The sequence below is a fragment of the Monopterus albus genome, unplaced genomic scaffold (assembly GCF_001952655.1).
Source record: "Monopterus albus unplaced genomic scaffold, M_albus_1.0 scaffold76.1, whole genome shotgun sequence".
NCBI classification, from domain to species: domain Eukaryota; kingdom Metazoa; phylum Chordata; class Actinopteri; order Synbranchiformes; family Synbranchidae; genus Monopterus; species Monopterus albus.
Genome location: NW_018127956.1, coordinates 994,429 through 1,016,136, shown reverse-complemented (window position 1 = coordinate 1,016,136; position 21,708 = coordinate 994,429). Strand labels below are relative to the sequence as shown.

At 42.1% G+C, this 21,708-nt stretch overlaps 2 protein-coding genes across 4 annotated transcripts; one reads left to right on the top strand and one right to left on the bottom strand.

The window, feature by feature from the left end:
- The first annotated feature begins 23 nt into the window (after positions 1-23).
- Positions 24-19,709, top strand: ccdc78 (coiled-coil domain containing 78). 3 transcript variants are annotated; one of them, XR_002275415.1, is made up of 14 exons: positions 24-399; positions 483-569; positions 929-1,285; positions 1,736-1,786; positions 1,911-1,999; positions 2,194-2,272; positions 2,428-2,553; positions 2,640-2,836; positions 3,847-4,021; positions 4,423-4,466; positions 4,546-4,627; positions 4,730-4,830; positions 4,917-5,403; positions 19,652-19,709. XR_002275415.1 is itself a non-coding variant. In XM_020606109.1 (13 exons), exons 1-13 carry the CDS (start codon positions 328-330, stop codon positions 5,005-5,007), a joined length of 1,551 nt encoding a protein of 516 aa, XP_020461765.1. In that variant the 5' UTR covers positions 24-327; the 3' UTR covers positions 5,008-5,908. The 3 variants fall into 3 exon arrangements, 2 of the variants coding, with proteins under 2 accessions (XP_020461765.1, XP_020461766.1); XM_020606109.1 differs by lacking the exon at positions 19,652-19,709 and having other exon boundaries at positions 4,917-5,908; XM_020606110.1 differs by lacking the exons at positions 4,917-5,403; positions 19,652-19,709 and having other exon boundaries at positions 3,847-4,037; positions 4,730-4,816.
- Positions 15,094-21,162, bottom strand: metrn (meteorin, glial cell differentiation regulator). The gene is made up of 4 exons (XM_020606111.1): positions 20,829-21,162; positions 19,696-20,129; positions 18,240-18,299; positions 15,094-17,024 (listed from the first exon to the last, which is right to left on the bottom strand). The coding sequence occupies exons 1-4, from the start codon at positions 20,927-20,929 to the stop codon at positions 16,711-16,713; spliced, it is 909 nt and encodes a 302-aa protein (XP_020461767.1). The 5' UTR covers positions 20,930-21,162; the 3' UTR covers positions 15,094-16,710.
- Positions 21,163-21,708: the final 546 nt, after the last annotated feature.

The window sequence follows — 21,708 nt, the reverse complement described above, 5'->3', positions numbered from 1 at the left end:
ACACCCAGGACCACCAGCCAACTTCAGGTGAACTTCAGGAGCAACTTCAAGTTATTAGAGAGGAAAATGTAAGTAAAATAAATAGTCTTGTTAATGCACTATTGATATGCAGCAGTTCTTCAAAATTTTTCCTGAAATGTGTAATGAGTATAAGCTTTGGTGAGGTAGTTGGTTAACCTAATCTCACATTTTGGACATGTAGTTGGTTAATGAACTAACACTAATGTAAGCTTCGTTGTAAAGAAGTGTGTTTCTCTTCACCTTAAGTTGCAGCTTCGTGTCAAAAATGAACGGCTCTTTACCAAAGTGGCCTACCTGGAGAACAGAATGGGTCACCTGGCCAACTCCAATGCAGATCTGTCCTGCAGGCTGGTTCAGAGTGAAGAAGAAAAACTGAAGGTAGATTTCATGAAATATGTAAGCAAAAATGAACTCTTAAGCACAATCTATCTGCCCAGTATAGATTGTGTCTTATCTTTCAGATATCTAAAGAGCTAGTAGAAGAGAAAATTCAGACTAACAAGATGAGAGAGCAGTTTGAAGAAGAGATGTTTGAGCTGAAAAACAAGGTGAGTTTTTACCCAAAGTAAAAGGTAAATTATAACAATGGGAAGCCTTTTCCCTCCATTCAATAAATCAGGTGAAAACAGAATATTCAATTCAATGTACTCCATGAAAATAACAGCATGAAAAAGCTGCATTAATTTTTAACATTAATTTTATTAATCTTCCATTGGTATTCTTTTATCATATTGTATTGACTTGTAGTGTAAATGATTCCTCCAGGTTGCAGAAGCTACAGCGTCTATTAGGAAGCTTAAATTGAGGTTTACTGCCCTTTGCATCACTCCTCACCATGTGATCCTGAATTTGAACACAAGTTCCCTGAAGCACTGAACCTGTCTGTAATACACTTTTCCCTGGTTAGATACTGAACCAAGATGGTGTGATATCACAACTTGAAATGGAGCGAGACAAGTTATTCAGGGAACTCCAGTCAGCAGAGGCTCATCTGAAGGTGGGTGAGAAGGCTGGCCTGGACCTTTCAGAGGATTATGCCACACTGAAGAAGAAACACCTGGCTCTGGCTGAGGCCCATCATAAAGAGCTGGCCCAGAGTGAGGAGCTGAGTGCCGAGCTGCTGGCACTGGCTCAGGCTCAGGACGCCCTCCGCAGGCAGCTGGAAGAGCAGCAGCAGAGTGTGAAGACCACAGCCCAGGGTCTTCATGGGGAGCTGGACAGGGTGCGGGCCTTGATCAGCCGCATGTCACATAACAGAGTCAAGGTGAGCCTGTGTATTTTTCTTATTAGTAGTGGGACATTAAAGAAATAATTCACACCAAAATTAAAAATCAGTTATTACCGAAACTGCCCGGTTGATCCTACTACATTCATTCATCTTCTATGCCGCTTCGTCCTAAACGGGGTCGCGGGGGCGGGGGGCTGGAGCCAATCCCAGGCAGCAATCAGGCGAAGGCAGGGTTGATCCCACTACAGACATCCAAAAATAAAACGTTTTTACATTAACAACATAAGCAAAACATGGTGCTCGCATTTCTAGTGCCAAAAGATGTACTTTTAGGTGCAAAAGTCTGACATTTCCTCATAATTTCCTGTGTTTTAGTTGTCAACAAAGCCTTGCTAGCACAAAATAGAATACCATCTCAGCTCTGTATGAAGACTAAGATATTTTCACTGGGCTTCAGAAAGGGTTTGTATATCATTGTATTAACAGCCCGAGGATCTGGCAGCATTGAATAAGGAGCAGAAAACTATGGAGAAAACTGTGAGTATTTTATAACCAATGTCTCATTTTTGGGAAGAGTGGCTAGTACATATGTTTTATGCATCAGTAAGATATCTAATTGCTGTTCCAGTAACTGCCTTGTCATTCATCTGTTGTCACATAGCTCCTTGGAAATCAAGATGACATCAAAGCCATGCTGGAGAAAATGAAAAACACTTATGAGAAGCAGCAGAAGAAACTGGAAGAGAAAGTGTGAGGGCCAGTATATCTTTCCAGTCACTGAACAGTGTTCAGCCCATAAGCTTCTGCTCTGTGGTTCCCTCTTTGATTTTTGTTCCAAGCTGCTGTGTGTGTCTGATGTGGTCTCTTTGCTCCTCTCTGTGATGTGGCTTTCTGCGGATTTTGGTCATTACTCTCTTGTGGTTGAGTCTGTGTTTGGTCAGCAGGGTGGCTATGGGTAAAGAACACCAGGAGAACAAAAGAGTGATCCATAAAAACCAGCAGAAACTATCTGAACAGAGTGTGGTGAGCATGAACAATCCCAGCCTTCCTAAAACTCTTGTAGATGTTATCATAGTTTTGTAGCCTCTGACTGAAAGTCATAATAATTTCAGTAGAAAGTTAAAAACTTAGGCAAAGATGTTCAAATTAAAATACTGTGTGGGATGTGTTCTTTCGAGGTTCTGATGTGCTCTCAGAGCCAGGTGACAGAGATGGAAGAAGAGAACTCAAAGCTGCAGCTTCAAATCAAAGGGCTGAATGAAGAATACCGTACAAGGCTGGTTTGCTATTTACAAGACTTAGCTGTGAGTAGCAATAAACACAGAGCACTTAAATCGAGTCCTCTAGCTTCAGCAGACTGTGTTATTCATTTGCACATTTTTTAATCCAGGAGTACACTGACGGATTTGGAGAAGGTAAAACCCCTTCAGCTCCAACTAAGATGAGGGCATTTGTTGACAGTATGTTGCAGGATGTGCGTTCATCCTACAGGGCCAGGGAGGAGCAGCTTGCTTCTGCCGCTCGCTCCTATAAAAAGAGACTGCAGAAGACCACCAAGACCCATCATGCCCTACTTATTGCATACAGGTGACACTAATGTCTGTTTGCTTGTCTTCCTATTCAGTTTATATACAACTTCTCCATAATCATAATTACATAATAACTTACTTTATATATTCAGCTAAACAAACTGGCTGTCCTATGGCAGTAGGCCTGCTGCCCACTTGCTTAGCTATTTATTTGATGAGCCTGGTAACTCACATTCCTGTCTTGGCAACCTAATGGATATGTAACCACTAGCATGACTTTGGCTGGTCTAGAACTAATCAAACTAATTAAATTTGTATGTCTATAGGATGGATAGAAATGCATTAATTATTAAATAATTAATTAAATAAACAGTACTTTACATAAAAAAACTTGACTTAAGTAACCCATGCTCATGATTTGGACTAGCCTAGGGAATGCTAGTGGCCAGCCGAATCACTTGTGTTTCTGAGGTAGGAATGCGAGTTACCAGGCTCGTCAAATGAATAGCCTAGCTCGGTGAGGTAGTAGCTGGCCTCTCATTTGCTACAGCTGGTGTTCTGACAGTTTGCACTACCCACACATGATGAGCTACCAGTAGCTCATCATGTCAGACTAGTCTAATTAACTAAGCCTCTCACCCATAATGACCTACACTAGCAAAAACATTGTGTAGTAGCTATTCAGTATTTACCAGTATTGCTATTTACAAATAATCTATACATACTAAGTTAAAGGGTAATGTTACCAATGTGTATCTACTCTGCTGTCTGTCGTCAAATGAATAGCCTAGCTCGGTGAGGTAGTAGCCGGCCTCTCATTTGCCACAGCTGGTGTTCTGACAGTTTGCACTACCCACACAGGATGCGCTACCAGTAGCTCATCATGTCATGATAAGACTGAAGCCAACAATGACTAGCTTCCCTACTATTTCTAGTTTGTTCATCCTGTACTACTACTACTCAGCAGTACTTGTTAAGGGCCACTTCATTGCTGGTTTTGGGATTTGTTGACAATAAGACAATTATAGAACATCACCAAACTCATCTGTCTATACATCATGATATTAGGGTTCAGAGAGAGCAGATCTTGGCCCAACCAGTGAGTGGTCTGGACCCTGGACCTCCAGAAGCCCACTTCAGTTTGGAGCCCACTGAACTGCAAGATGTAGCTGAGAAGGAACTTCAGCACCTTCGTCAGGACAAAGCAAGGCTGGAGGGTCAGCTGCAAGTGGCCCGGGCGCAGGTAGTGGAAAAGAAAGGTAGCTGCTTTGAAGTTGATTATCTGCTTTTGTTTGTCTGGTGAATGCTTGTAGGGAGTTTCCTTTGTATCCATGCTTCCCTTATAAAGAGCATTTGTGTTAACTATGAGTGGTTAACTGGGAAAAAAAGAGTTCAAAGTGTATGTCCCACTAAGTGGTAGGACCTGTATGAAAAGTGCCAAACAAATAATGTTTTGATTGATGGATAAAAGAACACTGGTTGCCATCATGGTGACTGGTGTTGTGAACAGTTCCAGACTCTGGCTCAGATTCTGTTAACATATCACACTTGAAATGTTCATTCATATTGCTTTGTTATTTTACCTACATGTATATGTTTGTGATGATCTAAGGGTGAACTTTCACCCTTATTGTTCTCTTCCAGGTGGCTGTCCTCAAAATGCCTGTCCAAAATATAACCTATCAAGAGTAAGCATCATTTTTTATATTTAACAAATGACAAATGTGATCAGCTGTGGAATAACCATGAAAAATGTGACTTTGTCAGGTCGGCAAAACTGGAACAGTTATGGGAAGAATCCTGGCTGGACATTAGGAAACAGCTGAAGGAGATTACAGAGTCTACACTTGTAAACAAAATTCAGTTTGACTTTAACAGATTTTATTTTTAACACAAATCCATAGTCTTTTCTGTGATGAAGGTGATTTGAAGATTTTCTTTTTTCAAACAGGTGCGCTTTGAGAAGGAGCGTGCCCTTCTCATCACCAGAGCAACAGTCGCAGAAGCGCAGGTGCTGGAGCTGCAGGACTACATTGACAGCCACCTGGGCAGGTCAGGAAGTCATCTGATGTAAAAGTCATGTTGTGTTCACTTTCAGAACACCGTTTCTGTATATTGAACTTCGCCACTACCTGCAGGTACAAACAGGAGATCACACATCTCCGCAGATTACATGGAACAGAGGATGCACCTGGGTGTTCGCAAAGTGCTCGTTCATCTCTCCATTAGAAGCCTGACCATCGTGTACAGCAAAATAATCTGAAGTTACACAATTTAAGTTAAGTAAATTCACATAAGAAATCTGAAAATGAAAGCACTGCTGGTCTTAACAGTGTATTTTTTGTAAAATTATACATAACCTGGTGATTGTAAGTATTTTTAATAGATCCTCCATATAAATCTAATTGAATAGCTTGTTCTAGGCATTTAAATGTAATGTGTATGTGACTTGTATGTGGATTTATATCATCACTAGGTGGTGCTGCTCATACTGCTGTTTTATCCTGTGAAAGGGCCCCAGAGAAATCTGGCCTTGAGAAGAAAATGCCTGGAATGTTTGTAAAGCTTATGTCAATTTCACGAGCTCAGGAGAAGAAAGCATGGCGACAATGAGGGGTCACCCTGGTGAGAATAATGTCATTAAATGTTACCCAGACACGTACACACTTGTGAATACGTTCCCTCAATGCCTTGCCGAGAACAGTGGGGAAAGCAAGCCGGGCTTTTTCCAGAATGAAGCATCATATTTATAACCTCAGTGTTGGTGTGAATAGGCAATTATTCCTTTTAAACCCCTTTAACAGTGACGGGATTTGCAGTTTTGTTTTTCTCTCTGTCTTTTTTTTTTTTGTAGTTGTGTTTGGTGGCTGAGTTTCATGCCACAGGTCACATCTGACATAAATTTAAAAATAGAAAGTCCTTTTAAATGTGGCATCAAAGTTAGTTTGTGTTAAATTAAGCTTTTTGTTTAAAAAGGTTTAAGTAAAAATACTCTGGGGAATGATGGGAAAAGTAGAGGAGATGGAAAGACTCATATGCATGTCACCCCATTCGCATTTTCAGGGGGCATGCCAGCCATGGGAGGGAGAGGGGGTTAGCAGGGGTGTGAAAGTTTGAGAGGAATGGGAAGTGGGATTTTGTTAGTAAAGTATTAGACTCCCATGGCCCTGGGAAAAGGGGTGGGGGGTGTTCAGCTTGGGTCTGTGCCAACATAGTCACTGTGCCAAAGCTCCGGGTGCTGGGGGACCACTACTCTCACCGGCAGATCTGTGGGAAAATCAAAACCAGGTTGTTCTTTGCTGCTCTGCCAGCAAAGACAGAGAAGGCTGTGTGTCTACAGAGGCCTCTGCAAATTTGAACAAATGAAATGGAAACAAAAAGCAAGAAACGCAGTAGAAATGAAACGTTACAAATGCATCAATTTAAAGGTTGAAGTCTGGTGCACCGCAGCTGGTCCCCAAGGCAAAGTGCCAAGTTTTTTTCCAGAACTGGGGAAAAGTTGACTTCTTGGACTGTGAACAGCTTTTTATTAACCGCTATATGTGGTCCCTATTATGATGTAGATACTGATCATAATAATGATTTAGATTATATTTAGTTGCACAAGTGTGGCAAAAAAATCTTTTAAGTAATATTTTTAGTCCAAAGCTTTTAAAAAATGTAGAAAATATAACAAAGACACTGGGTAAATAATGTAGAGCACCAGCATTGTGTTGTCAGTCCAACAAATAGTTTGAGCTTCACTGGTTTGTTCAAGCCAGGTTGTACTTATAAAGCACACAGCTCAATAAATCAAACATATAGGCAAAGGATTCTGGCACAGTTTAGATGGACACACACTATTGTTGGTGTTAAATAATTAGTAAAAGATGACATTGATCACTGATCATTTTGCTTTATGCTATCTAGAGTAAAGCACATGATGATAAAATGTTACTGTGATGTCATTTGATGATTGTTGTGTCTTGTTTTTAGGGAACCAGGGCTGGATGTAGTCCTTCAGTATATGCAATTCAAAACATTTTATATTTAATCTGAGAAATCACTGTGACTCCTTTATGACTGTTTTAATCAAAATGTAACATTTCAGACTTCACATAGCTGCAATTTTTACATCCATGCCCTCATGCCAAATATTCATCTGAGGTTTTTTTTTTTTTGTCTGTTAGATGTTTTGTAAAAATTCTTTGTCATCTGACATAAAATAACTGAATGTGTTTTTTTAAATTCCAACTGTCTTGTCTTATTCACCTGGGAATTGAAAACTCTTAACTACACAGAACAGTTACAGGCAGACGTTTAAGTCAAATCTATGTCAAAATTGTGGATGATTTTAACAAGAACGCACCCAACATTAGCACTCTGGTTTATGTGAAATTATTATACTAGACCTAATAGACATCACAACTGCACGTAAACATTTTACGTTCATTCACTTTCTCCGCTCTCCTCTGTTTTATTAATCTCACACTGGATCCAGATTTGTTTTGTGACCAGAACAGTGGGAAAAAGGTTGAATGAATGTGTTATTCTGAGGATGGGAAGCAGGGTGGAGCGATGCAGAGGAAGTGCCTCACATGGCCTCCGATGGGTCGCTCGTCAAGAGACCCTTTGTTTTAGGAGGTTAATGCCTAATTGATACAGCCTTAATGAGAGCGCGCTGTGTGTGTGAGCCGGGGGGCTGGACGGCCCTGTCATAATTGGAACGGACAAGCCTTGTGTGAAGGAGTGCACAAGGACAGGATTTATGTGAACGCAAGGAAAGGAGAGGGAGAATGGGAACAAGGAAGAAAAGGTGGCAATGAGTACGAGGAATGTGGGAGAGGAATGTGGTGTGATAGTGATAGCATTGGAGGATCATGAGAAAGAAGTGGAGTGACAGCAAACCAGGATGTTCCCGTTTACATTGTTAGTGCTCATTCAAGTTTTATGGGCTGTTTTTTGAATTCTCCAATAATACAGATGTTTATTGAGATTCATTTTAAGCTTGGTGTATATTGTATGTGCAATATATATCTATAGGTTAGTGAAATACATTTTTCCATACCAACAAAAACTAACTGTCTCTTTTCAGAGACACCTGTCTTTTCTTTTCTAATGAACCCCCTCCTTCAGTCTGACAGTCTCAGACTATTCATGCGAGAGTCCCCAGCTTCTCTCCAGACAAGCTTTCAGTACGAAGGTTGGAGTGGCATTAGGAGGGAGGAGGGAAGGGGTATGCAAGGGGAGCACCGAAGAAATGTGCACTTCAGAAAACCTTGAAGAATTAAGACTGAAAGCTATGGAGATTCTGGGTGGCTGCAAGAGGGGGGGGAGGAAGAAAAAAATAAATGAGGACGCTAGGCATAACTGTAAAGATGAGAGGGGAAGCAATGAAAGATGTATTTTTGGATGTGAGGCTGCTAAATGGTAAAAAGGGATGAAAATGGAGAGTGAGAAAAGAAGATTTTGGGTGAGAGAAGAGAAAAGGTAGAGTTTTAAAGATGGGAGGGAGGCAGCCTGATGAACAACAGTGACTGAGAATGAGGCTGAGTGTCAGTGAAGGAAGGAGAGAGGGAGAGACCCTCTGCTTTCCCACACTCTGCCGGTTCCCACAGTGGACCTGGCTAATCCCTGTCTTAATTGGGGGAGAATTCCAGTGCACATGTTCCCCTGGAATGAGCTTAGAGCAGAGGGAAGGGAAAGCTCAGGAGCTTCTGACGCATCAGATGGGCTCGCACAGCGGCTGGGCTGATGCACAATGTGGAATATAAACTCACCGCCTGACTGTCAGCACATTGACACAGAAATGGCTTCACAAGTTTGTTTCTTTTTCTTTTCACTCAATCCAACATGAAAAGTGCTCTTAGCAGCCACTTAGCACTGCTCACTCACATTCCACCATGACTAGCTTAAACGTTTCATTTCATTACTGTTATAAACATAAATCCCCCCCTACAACAATTTCACACTGCTAAATGATTATCCAATCAAATTCCAAAAAGACATTCCACTTTCCTCTAGTGCTGCCTACCCATGAACACTTTGGGCTTTATTTGCCAAATATGTTTGTCTCCTCACTGTAAAACTATATTCTTTGGCAGAAACAAAATTTATAAGTTGCTAGGACTTATAAACTTAAATTTTCAGTAATTCAGGAAAAAAAATCTAATTGTGCCAACAAATCAAACTCATCTGCTGCTTCAACAAAAGTGAGTGTCTCGATAAATTAGAATTTTAATTTGTGATTCATTACAAATTGAGAAGGTTCTGCTAACTTGTCTCTCTCTTGGGGGAAACAAGAAACAAATGTATTTGGTTTAACTTAAAATCATGAGTTGTTGACTAAGTGTACAAAGAACTGTTTAGTTAACTCACTGATTTAAGTTATATAGACACATTGTTATCTTATTTACATACACTTCCCAGCATGCATTGTATCAAGTTGTGGCAATATAAAATAATATGTTACTCGAACTTGAAGTACATTAATTAAGTGGGATGAACTCAAAGCCCAAGCTTAAAAAATAGGTTCAATAGTCTAACTCAAAAGTTTACTGAAGTTTGTTACCTTGAAATTTTGAGCTTTCTCAACATTTTTTTTTTTTACATTCATTGTGATTTGTGTGGAAATTTGTAGAGGACTGAAATTTGCCTGGAAGTTGTTGCTCAGAACAGTGATAGGCCTGTGGATTATCCTGAACAAGTGTTGTTGTGAGTGACAGGTTGCTGTTGAGTTTATTTTTATAATGGTCTGATGGGTATGCTAAATTCTAGTCCATCATGGCATTTGGATGTTTTTAATAATTTAATAAATGAGTAGCTGCAAGAGTTTCATGATGAAAGGGGAATGAAATATCACGTCCACATTTTACAGTGCAGCACACCAGGACTATCCGTTGACAAATCATGTCCTGAAGCTATGTTTTGTGAGGAAAAATGTGCAAGGAGATACTAGTAACATAACAAAACCACTGAGTGGTAGTTTCGTTCATGCCTACCTTTTTCTTTAATAAACAATTTGAACAATAGGCACAGTGCGGTATGTCTCTGAGCAGGTAACCTAAGAGGACTTCTCTGAAGAGAGTGATAAAGCGGGGGGAGGGGGGTACAGCAGGGGAGGCTGAGCAGTGGTGCCGCACGGCAGGATTAAACACTGAGGTGGGTGGCAGGTAGCAACGGATGACCTGAACTGAGCTGCCAGGGAAGTTTCTCCCCTTTGTGTAGAAAATCACCCAGGTTTTGTCAGAAAACCACAGTCTTGGTTAACTGCAGGTTGCATACAGGTGTGCTTACCTGCAGTGGGTCAGCTCTCGGTCTGGGGTTTTGTACTGAGAAGGCTGATGTCATCACATGAGGAACAAACACGGAGAATTCAAGTGTCATTGTATTACGAAACGTTCAGCTTAGGGGGAGCTGTTGTAAAATGCAAGCTACTAATGATCATCTGATGATAAATAAGGTTTAAAAGTATTAATGAATGTTTATATTTTAGCCACACTAGTGGCATGACTCTGCAGATGGCAGTCTGCCAGTTGGTCTCTCCACCACCATTGGACTCACTGTGATAACATTTTGTACAGACATTATGACTTTTCTTCTAACCACCTTGAGGTTGACATTTTTGTCTTTTAGTGATTGAGTGGATTGATGTGAAATTTTTAAAGTGGTTTCAATCATATTTATCTAGTAGGAGTTTCTCAGGTATGCTTGGGAATCATTTTTCTTCTCATGCCCTGCTTACCACAGTGTGCCACAAAGTTCTGTTCTTGGACCTGTTCTTTTCTCTTTGTAGATGCTTTTGTTGGGATCAGTTATTAACAAACATAACTGGTTTTTCTGATGTACAAATGTATTTTCCTTTGAGATATAATGAGGGAAAACTCATTGCCACTCATTGGCTGGGTGATATTAAACCCAGTTTGTCACAAAACCTTTCTTCATCACAACTGGACTAAAACCAAATTCATTATTTTTGGTTCACATTTAATTCCAGGTAGTACTGAATTGAATTTGGGAACTTTTGACTCTTGCATTCAGCCATTTGCAAAAACCTACAATCAATTTAACTAGCTAGCTTTTTTCAGCTTCACCTTTTATTCAAGGTGAAGACTATTTTAACATGTGAACATTTTGAGGGAGCACTTCATGCTTTTATCAGCTCAAGGTTGGATTATTATAATTCTTTTTAAATCACTCCATTGGCTTCCAATACATTTTAGGATTAATATTAAACTCTTGTTGTTTGTTTTAATGCTCTCAGCGGTAAAGTTCCATCCTATTTGGCTAAACTTTTGGTTGCCTGTACACTGTAGATACCTCAGGTCCTCCATCCAATTTCTTTTGGATGTCCTGAGATTGAGGTGGGGTGACAGGGCTTTTGCTTTGGTTGCTCCCAGACTGTGGTATGCCTTACTCCCAGAGATCTGGTCCATTTCTGACCAAGCACTATTTAAAACAAAGCTAAAGACGTACTTATTCACTTTGGTATTTTATACCAAATAGAGCTCTGGCATCTTTTATCAGGAGTGGTGTATATTCATTTACTATCTTCTTTCCTCCTTTACTTAATATACGGAATTGTGAAGCCCTTTGGGCAACATTGGTGGTGTTTAATGTGCTATATGAATAACACATCTATCCATCCATCCTCTATACTCATCCTGGGCTTATCAGAGTATGATGTCAGGTTTTTGTGGTGGTTGGATACTGTGCAGAGATGGCAGCTGTGCTCAAACAGAGGGGTAGTGAGCGGGCCTTCACTGGTGGGGGTAGCAATTCATTCCCTCTGTCTTTCCTTACAATACTTTTTTTGGCGGGAAAGCACCAAAGACGCGTGTTTGACCCAACTTGTGTTTCTTTGTGGGACCCCCTCCCTGAGAAAATTGTCGCCCGCCTCCACACTCATACACCATGTCCACCCTGTCTTGATTGATTTTCAGTGCACATTTTGGAAGGGATTACAGCCATCTGCAGGCTCTTGAGGAACAAAGGGGTCTCCACGCTCTCCTCCCTTCAATACTTCAGAGGGATAACATGCCCAGATAAACATGCTCTCTACGCTGCTCTGCATTTGTTTCTATTTTGCCTTAACCGCTCACACTGCGCACTCCACTTTGGAGCTGACCGTGTTTTTCTCTCTCACCGTCACGCCAGTATGACTTAAAATATTGTTGCATTTAGGAGTGTAAAGTAGGATCAAGGCATGAGATGTACTGTATAATAATGGCTGGCAGTTTCATGAGATTTAGTGTGTAGCAGGTTAGCATGTTCTCAGACCTGAACATTCATAGTTTCCATTTGGGGATCATCACTCCCAGCTGTGCAAGGGTGTTATGGGAAAAAGAATTTGTCAGCTGGGATTCTGAGATGCCAAAGTGTGGTCATGGGCTTCATGTTCAATCTCAGCTGGTGCTGAGCTGATGGAGAGGCAGCAGGATGCACAGCCACTGAGTCACAGGAAGAGATGGCAGAGCAGTAGGTCTGATGTTTGGTTGCAGCGAGTTGGATTACTAGCATAAAGGCTGATGAAATCAGCAGCTGTTTTCTCATGACTTTTTAGTGTTCTACCTCATGAAGAAGTTCTACAGAAACACCCTTCCTTTTGTGGCTTCATACATAATCACATACTGTTTATCTTTAATTTTCTTATTAAGTGAGCTTTCAAAAATTTGATCATTTCTTTTACTGGTGGTTGGACTGGTATGTTTTATTGGGAAGTGTTTGAATCCATGGATAGACAGTGGAGAGATCCCAGTGGATAAGGTGCATGTGAAGACCTCGATTAGAGCTCAGGCTATAGGACACAAATGATAATATAACAAAAAAACATTGTCAGAGGACAAACTATCAAGAAAAAATATGTCTCAACAGAAACCTTACATATCCAGTTTGTGTGATTGATGAACGAGGGAGAGGTGCTGCTGGAAACGTAGGACCTCTGTGCTGGATGAGGTGTGGTTGTGCTGAACAACAAGGGAGTGTCCTGGAGCACTTTACTCTTGTCTGCGCTCTCATCTTTGGAGCTTTGTCTCTGGCTACTTCCCATAAACTCCCCCAGGGGCTGATGGAAGTCCACACCCAAAGACTCTCTTTGGATTTCACTTTCCTTAGTACTTCCCGCTTTGCTGTGTCCAAAGCTCACCTCAGCTGAATGAAGAGAAGAGTGGGGTGGATGGGAAGGGAGTTTGCATCTGCATCATTCTGCAAAACAAACTAAAATCACCCAGCACTGAAGGAGCACAAGTGTTTTGGATGACAAGAAAATCATTTTCATGGCAATGAAAAACCCCTTTTTGACTGTAGACCAAGTCACAAATGCTCTCAAAGGATAGAGTTCTGCAACGTGCTATGGACTAATGAGACAAAAATCAGTCTCTCTCAAAATAATGGAAAGAGGAATGTGGAGAGAAAAAGGGAAAAGCAAAGGAAAAGGGAATAACTCATTATTTAAAGAATACAGCCTCATCTGTCAAACATGACTGATTATGTTATGACTTAGGCACACAACTGGCAACTGGCACACACATTTATTGATGATTTTGTTGCTGACAGAAGCAACAGGATGACTGCAGAGGTACACAGGAGCTTTGTTTTCTGCTGAGATTCATCAGAACTCACTGGATGACATTTCATCATTCAGCAGAGCAATGATCCTAAACATACAATCAAAGCAGTAAATCACCTTTTTAGGATTAAGAGGTGGAAGATCATCAACTGGCCAAGTCAGTCACCTGATCTTAACCCTACTGAGCTGAAGAGTAAAGGCAGAGAGACTCCACAACAAGCAGGAGCTGAAGGTGGCTGCAGTGAAGGCCTGGGAGAGCATCACTAGGGAATATAATAAGTGTCTGGTGATGTCTGTGAGTTGAAGGCCACTACCATGGATTTTCCACACAATATCACATAGGGTGATTTTGTGTGGTTTCTTCTGTATCTGCCCAATTATTTTCAAACCACAACCTTGGGCATTATGTGTTTAAAGGTCTATTACATATTAACATATGCTAACTCATTGTGTGCTGAAGCATAGAGCCTAAAGAACAAAATGCATGTAAATGTCCAAATGCTAAACTGTGCCACTGTGTCACTGTCACGACACTGACATTAATACTGCAGTTTTAGGGGTTCAAGCTGGGGTCACAAAGAAGTGACAGCAATGCAGGAACTTGAGCTTTGTCAAAATGTCACCTGATGCATTAGCTGAGGGAGTATAATTTAAGTGCTCTTTGTTTTGGCTTATCAGCACTGCAGTAACCTCGGACTAAGGGAGGAGATGGTGGAGTACGTGTGTGTATGCAGGGCCAAGCAGCTCGGGGCCTCCACCGATGGAATGTTTAAAAGGGGCACTGAGGCAGTTAATAGCAGGGGAGGCTAGAGGTTCACTCACATGAACTACTGATGCAGTAAGAAAACCGTGTCCGGGTTTCTATGAGAGATAGCTAAATGGGCACAGGAAGCATGCTAAGCTTTTGTGATTTTTTTTTTTTCCCATTTAACTCCCCTCCCCTCCCTCCTCATTTAATTCCCCAGATGCTCTTTTTTTAAAAACGGATTTACATGCACTAAATTGGAAATTTTACTGAAGTGTGTGCAATACATGTTTGTGTAGAATTTCGCAAGAAGAAGCAACAGGTGGTGAATTTACCACAGAGGTTTATGGGTGTTTCTCTACTGTCTACCATGCAGCTCCTCGTGTGTTTGAGCACAAAATGTACCATGGACATGTAACAATACGCTGTGTGAAGCTGGAGATGAAATCAGAGTTGAAATAGGAAACAAACTCTTGCTCCGAGCTGAAGGCGTATGGCTAGGTGGAGCGGAAAAGAGATTTGGTTTGATTGTATCCCTGTGTACACGTGGGCAGGACAAAGCGAGCGACTGTGTGGCACCTCTGCTCAGGCGAGCCTGCCACGCTGCTCCCTTAATGGAAATTTATTGCTTCCTGAATCCTGAAAATGGGAGGCCGAGGACAACAGAATTCCAACCGCTGTGTTCTACCTCCTTTCCCATCCACACACACATGCACACAGTCACTCCCTAAATCTCTCCAGCTTTTAGGCCCCTCACTCTCTCAGGCATGCCATTTGTTCTGAGCTTTCAGGGATCTGATTAATAGGGTACTTGAAGTGACTTATGTCTGAGAAAAGTTTACCATGGTAGAAACACCACATACTTTAATGCAGGTTAAACTGTTAGCTGAGAGGCATAAGGAGCAAGAAATTACCCAGTTGTACTAAAAAGTCTTAAAGAATCAGGTTAAATATGAGTATGTGAGAAACAAATTTAAGCAGGAAAAAAAATCCTTGGAAAGCCATTGAGTTTTCTTACAGTATATTTTAATAACATAGACAAACATAAAAAATAATCCACACTACTGAGACAATGTTGTTTTTTCCACAGGCCTTTTCATGCCCTTGTTTCTAGAATTTCTTATTAACATATTTACATTCACATAAAACAAGTTCACATGAAAAATAAGAAACAAACAGCAAAATGGCAGTGTACACGTTTAAGAGATGCACATCATCATAATTTGGTATGACCTTCTTCCCCTTGTTGATATAGTGCACAGTAGATAAGAAAACATTTTACAGAACAGAACTTTATACACCAAATGCATATTTATGACTGATCAAGCCTTTGTCCAGTGTAGTCAGTTATTTCTCCCACAAAAGTTAGATTTTGTTTTTCTATATGTTTCCCCACTCTATCACCTTCATAGCTTAAGATAACACTGGACTTGTTAAGAATGGCTGTTGTCATGTTTCGTTTTGTTTTCTTGAAAAATAGCTATCTTGTTTTACTTAAAAGCAAAAAACTGCTTCATGGTTTTAATTTCTTATGTGCTGTAATATATGGCAGTGTCATTAAAGATTGGCCGGTGACTTGACAACAACCAAACTTGTAACTGCTTTGGCAAGACTCCCACAACCAGTACGTTTTTTTAAAACAGTCCAATTAGGTACGGTTTTGCAGAAATATTGCATACTGAAATAAAACATATGGTAGCTTGGAAAAAAGACTTTTCTCTTCCTATTCAATACAGCACTCCTAAAAGCCTGGATGTCCATACAGAAACAAAATCTCAGAGATGGCAGGAATGTGAAAGTGCTTTCAGCACTATATTGAGCTGTGACACCTGCTCAGGTAGCCTTAGCTTTGTATTGCTACTGTATGTGTGATCATATTATCTGTACATATATTAATTTCTCAGTTGCTCCACTATGCTACATATAGTTGCTTTTTTTATATTTGGTTGGCAGTGCTTGCAGCATCACACTTTCCAGATCACTCCCTTTTCTTTGTCAGTGCAAATATTTTGAGGACTTTTTTGTATAATCTCCTTAATAACAACAACACTAAGGAGTAGCCCTGCACAGGGGTAACCACCTAAATATCACCGTCCCATAGCCAAACATTTTCTGAACAAAAGGTAGCCATTTTGAAATCTCAGACACACGTGACTAAAGTGGTTTCTCACCAGGATATCAACTAAGAGGCAGTAAGCCATCTATAGAGCCTTTCATAAATTTACCTGAGTTTCTAAGCAATGACTCTTAACAGGCCTGAATTAATGGCTTGACTGAATTTGTCCTGAAAGAAAAACTTTTCAACAGATTTTTTCTGAACCAGCATAATAGCATTATCATGTGTAAAACCAGTCAAATGCCATATACTTATCATTTACATTTCCACCATGCCCCTTATGTCATAACTTCCTTGGGTCTTTAAGACCAGGTGACTGCATATTGCACTGAAATGGTGCTGGGAAAAGTCCATTTCACTCCTCAGCCCTTGATACTGGAATATACATTGGTGGCACCATGGCCACATCAGCCATTAGTTGCACATTGTGGCTGCTTCCGAATCACAGAACAGGGCTGAGTTTAGCCAGGCTTTTGCTATAGCCTCGATTCTGCATGGTAGACGAGGTCCTCCTGAGTTTCTAACTCAGTCTACAGGCAGTTCACAGGGTATCTGCTGGGCTGCTTTGGCTATAGTGTAAGCCTGCTGGAAGTCCTTGTAGCGGGGAGCGCAGCCCAACCAGGCCTCCCCAAAGTGGACCCGACCAGTGAAAAGGAAGCTGCCGGGCCCAGGTTTAACACCACACTGCAGCAGAGTCCTGATCTCTCCCTTGCTGGCCAGGCGACTGTTGCCTGTGAAGAGTGTGTACTTCTGACGAAACACTCGGGTAGCGCTGACCTTGATCACTGCTGCTCGTAGGTTCTCATCTTCCTCCACAGAACGAATGTTACCTCGCACCACTGTGAGTAAACAGGACATTTAGGTCAATTTCTATGATTGCTCTACAATGCATACTTCTAATGTATGGCTTTTTGTCATCTTGCTAATGTTATATCTCTGCTAGAGGTGTGGTTCCTTATGGGCTGTAACAAGGCTCAGGTCTGCTCACTAATCTTAGCTGTTATTGCCAGCTGAACTTCTCCTCAGTCCCCTTAGCAGACGTTTAGACTGATCCAGTAAATACGCAGCTCCCTGCCTGATTGGCCAATGCAGAGCCTTTGCTGGATGATGTCACCCTTCAGTGCGATGAAAGTTGAACCAGATCCCACTTTTTCGCCGTGCAGGGTTGCATTATTTTACCCAAGCCTCCTGCGGTGCTGGTGCCAGCTGTGGTGCACAATCCCCCATAGAAATTAATGGAGAGGGCTACGTTTCTTTACACCTTTGGAATTCAGTCTGAACCCAGCCTTACACTGCTTTCCATTTGAAGTCAAGAATTTCTGAGTTTGCAGTTGGAAATTTCAACTGGAACGCCCCCTGAAGACAGAATTCCTACTTGTAAAGTCGAAGGAACCACACCGACCCTGGCTGCACCAGGCATAAACAGTCATGTAAGGTGTAGTAATATACCATTTATTAGCACTTCTGTCTTATTTGTGTTTTACTGTAACAGCTGCTACAATGTTTGTAAGTGCTGACACTGCACAATTTGTTGTTATAAACTAGCGTCGCTAAAAATGGCTAACAGGAACAAACTCTGTCAATGTTTGGTTTTCCCAACTACTGGAATGCGATCAACTCAGGTGCTACATCATTTCCAACTCTGACTTCTGACCTCCGAGGTAAATGGAGCAGTATACCTCAATCAGGGGCCTGCAGATTAGTCCACTGCTCCTTCTCTAGGGGGGTGATGCTGGGACTAGTCCACTACAGTGCATTTAGGAGGGATTCCTGTGTGTGTGTGATGGGGGATGCAGAGAGCTGCTGTTTCACCTTTGACCTTTGCACTTCTAAGAGGAGAGGATTTGGAGGTGGATTACACCGATTTCAGACAAGTGATTTGTGGATCCTGACAAGAAATTGTTACATTCTGCAGCTTGCTACAGGGATTTCTTGCCATTTGGTGATGTCATATACTGTATGTTAAGCCTGGCTGAGTCTGAGGAGGGTCTCGGTGGCTTCATTCTGGTTTGCTGTGTTTTTAAATGCTACATCGGCAACTTCAAATAACTTACCAAAGTCACTGGTGCAAACGGCCATGAGAATCTCTGTGTTGTTGCAGGGTCTGCAGGCATCTGGAGAGATGAGGGGAAGACAAAGAGATGGGGTCATTTGGTGACCTTACATAACAATCTAAACTGCTAGAAAACGCCTACAATCTAATACTGAGCTTGTGGGAATCAAAGACTGTGTTTCCAGATCATATGCAAGGAGCGTGGGGCGTGAATCCCAACCTAGAACTCTGTGCAAAAACAAGCAACAAGGGAGAGACTGACCACTGAGCTCAAACAGACTGCTACTTTACTTTTACTGCTACTTTTTTGGCAGAGAAGGACCAGTGGAGCTTTAAGTTGTAGGCCTCTCCCACTCCAGATAATTTACAGGCCAAATGAAACTTCCACCCCTTAAACCTGGCAGGGTGTCTACAGTCACACCTCATCAAAGTCTAGATAGGGTCCACAGAGAGGGAGTCGGGGGAGGACTTCAACAGTTTTTAGAAGGAGCACCATCCCATTCTCCCCTTTTCTACTAAGGCCTGAATAATATTGAAATTTATACCAGGACTTGCAGATGGCCACAAAAAACAGATAAAACCCGAACAACAGCTCTGGCTGTCTGCTTTGACTCAACTGTAGCTAGAAAGAAAAAAGTCCTGGCATTTTTTAAAGTGCTCCTTATGGTTCTTTCAAGGGCCCTTGCCCACCCCACACATTCTGCCCCTCAGTGAAAACCTCCTGATAAATGAGATCCCTTCCTCTCTACAGCAAACCCCCTTCCTAACCTAATCACTGTGGTGGCAGAGGTGTACTCCTACTCTCCCCACAGAGAAGAAGCTCAACAAAAAAAGGGAGCATCTCAGCTGGGCAGAGGCCTCCTTGTCACCTAGGCGATGGCAGTAATCCCAGAATACTCATGTGGCACCCATTCAAAGGGCTCTGGACTCTGGAGAAAGCCCCACATACTGTGCTTTTGTCCCCCACCCCTCCACAGCTCCCCTTCTCCTACTCTGAGCCAGCATGCCTCTGGGGAAAGTTTGGCCACTTCCTCCTGTCTGCATTCTCTCATGGGTAATGGAAAGTCCAACCAGCCCACAAAGGCCTCTTAGGAATTATGAATCATCTAGAGTGAGGATTTTATGGTATATATGATCCTCAAAGGTGGGTTAAAAGTTTGAATCCCCCAACCTTTTCAAGAAGGAAGATAGAGTGTTTACTTTAAAGAGTTCTATGTAACGAAGGATCTTTTGACATCCATACAGAAACAATGTAAAACTTCAGGGGTTCACACAGCAACTAACACAAAGATGATTGTTTCTTAGAAATGATTAAGTGAACTGAGAGTTCCGAAGAACTGGAAATGACAAATTAAAGTAGAAAAGCTCCTCATATATATTTATATTTGTCTTCTCATATTTGATCTTGTGTAGCCTCGTTCCAACCAACATGGCTGACTGATGCCTCACTGACTCACCTTCACTGCTGATGACGTTGGAGTCCAGTGACAGGCGAGCGGTCCAGTCCCCTCTCAGCTCATAGTGAAAGGAAGCGATCCTCCTGCTGATGTCCTGATGAGGTGTAGCTTGCAGGAACAGGGCCACCCTCTCCCCAGGCAGCCGACTGAAGCAGCGAACCCTGGGTGGGGGAGAGGACTCCAGGCGGTCCCCTACCAACAGCTCCAGGACCCCGTCTCTCTCCAGGTACAGCTGGGCTCCATGGAACTGCTCTGAGGGCTTGATGCAGGCCGTGATGAGGCCCGAGCTGCTGCCGCCAGGCCCCACTGCCACAGAGGGCAGGCGGGGTGAGAGGGTGAGGCGCAGGGCTCCTTTGGGATACAGCCAGTCCAGAGTGCCCTCAGAGCAGTGGAGGGAAAGCTGCTCCACGCTGCCCCGCTGCTGGGACAAACCACTGTGCCATTGAATGAAAAGAGGTGGAGGTGAAAGTTAAATTAAGTTTTGTGTTGTAATTTTCCATGCATACGCTTGGGCTTATCATCATCATCATCATCATCATCATCAGTGGATACTTTACGGAAACAGCTGCACTGATTAACTGTAAGTTTGGTCAATTTGAGCTGGATTAAATAAAAGCCCTGCAGACAGGCAACTTAAGCCAAAGTTTTCATGAGAAATGTGTAGAAACCCAAGATGACATTTAAAAACCAGCTTTAGACCAAGACTTCTTCACACTGACACTGAGGGGAAGACGCCGCGGCAGGGCTGCTGTTCCGAGGCCCGCGCTTCACATCTGTAGGACCAGACTTATAAACTCTGCAGGTATTTTTACAACATAGTTAGGATGAAGCTATGCTTCAGCAACTGCACGCACACTGTGTTTTTCCAAGTATCCGAATTAATCCCTCAGCCTCCTGACTGTCTGGACCCGCCGTGGCCCCTGCAGACAGCCGGGAGGCGCTATCACAGCACAGCTCTACAAACATTTTAATTGTGCCCTAATGGCAAGTCTCAACATGTTGCATCCGAACGAGCATTGTCCTTCACCAAGGAACAAGACACCCGCAGCTTTAAACCACCTTTTCATTGAACCAGACGCAGACACGGCTCAGATTAAAGAATACATAAATAAATACATTAGAAACCAACTTGCCTGCCTTTCCAGCTGCACTGGTCTTCGGAGTAGTTGGAAAAAGCCACGCCAGAAATGGCAAAAAGTAAAATCCCAACTGCGTTAATCCCAAAGTCATACATTTTCGACAGCTGATGATGCAAATGTTTAAAAAGTCAGAGACAGATTATTCCGAAGTTGCGACGTCCTAAACTTTTGCGGGTGACATTCATCTATAAAACAAATCTTAGTCTTTCTAGAATAATCTCCATAGTTTTGTGTCCTCTTATCGTGCTCCGTGAGATAAGAGGACGCTGCTAAACTCTCTATCCTCTGCTCTGTACCGTTCAGGCTGCTGTGAGTCAGGGGAGCTCAAGAGCTCCGAACTTATTCCCCCTCAGAAAAACTTCACTGACCAATCAGAGTGCGACAAGAGAAACTTTAAACCTCTCTCACACAGAAGGGTGGGCGGGGGGGTAGTCTGACCTGCACAATGAGCATGGATCACACCAAGTCACTATTCACTATTGTCCTGGACATGTCTGTCTAGAAAATACTTGCACAGCGAGTTTGCAGAAATCATTAAAGACCCCCCCCAGACAGGATTTAAGAGTCTGAGTTCAATAGTATTTTGTGCCTGAACACAAAATGTCTTCTAGCCTCCTTCACAGAAAACCTGCTTTTGAGCAGAGGGGGTAGTTTAAATACAAAACCTTTTAATGAACTTTTATAGCAGGGATATCTTGGTTGTCAAATGTTTCTTTCATAGCCACTAATGGTTGTTAGACTTGAATACAAAGAAAATGTTTCTTTGCATATTTAGTTTTGGCTGATGTTTAGCATCCCAGATCCACTGAACTTGCTTATATAAAATACAGTACGGATTGGATCAATAGCTTATCTGCTTCATTCTGCAGCATTT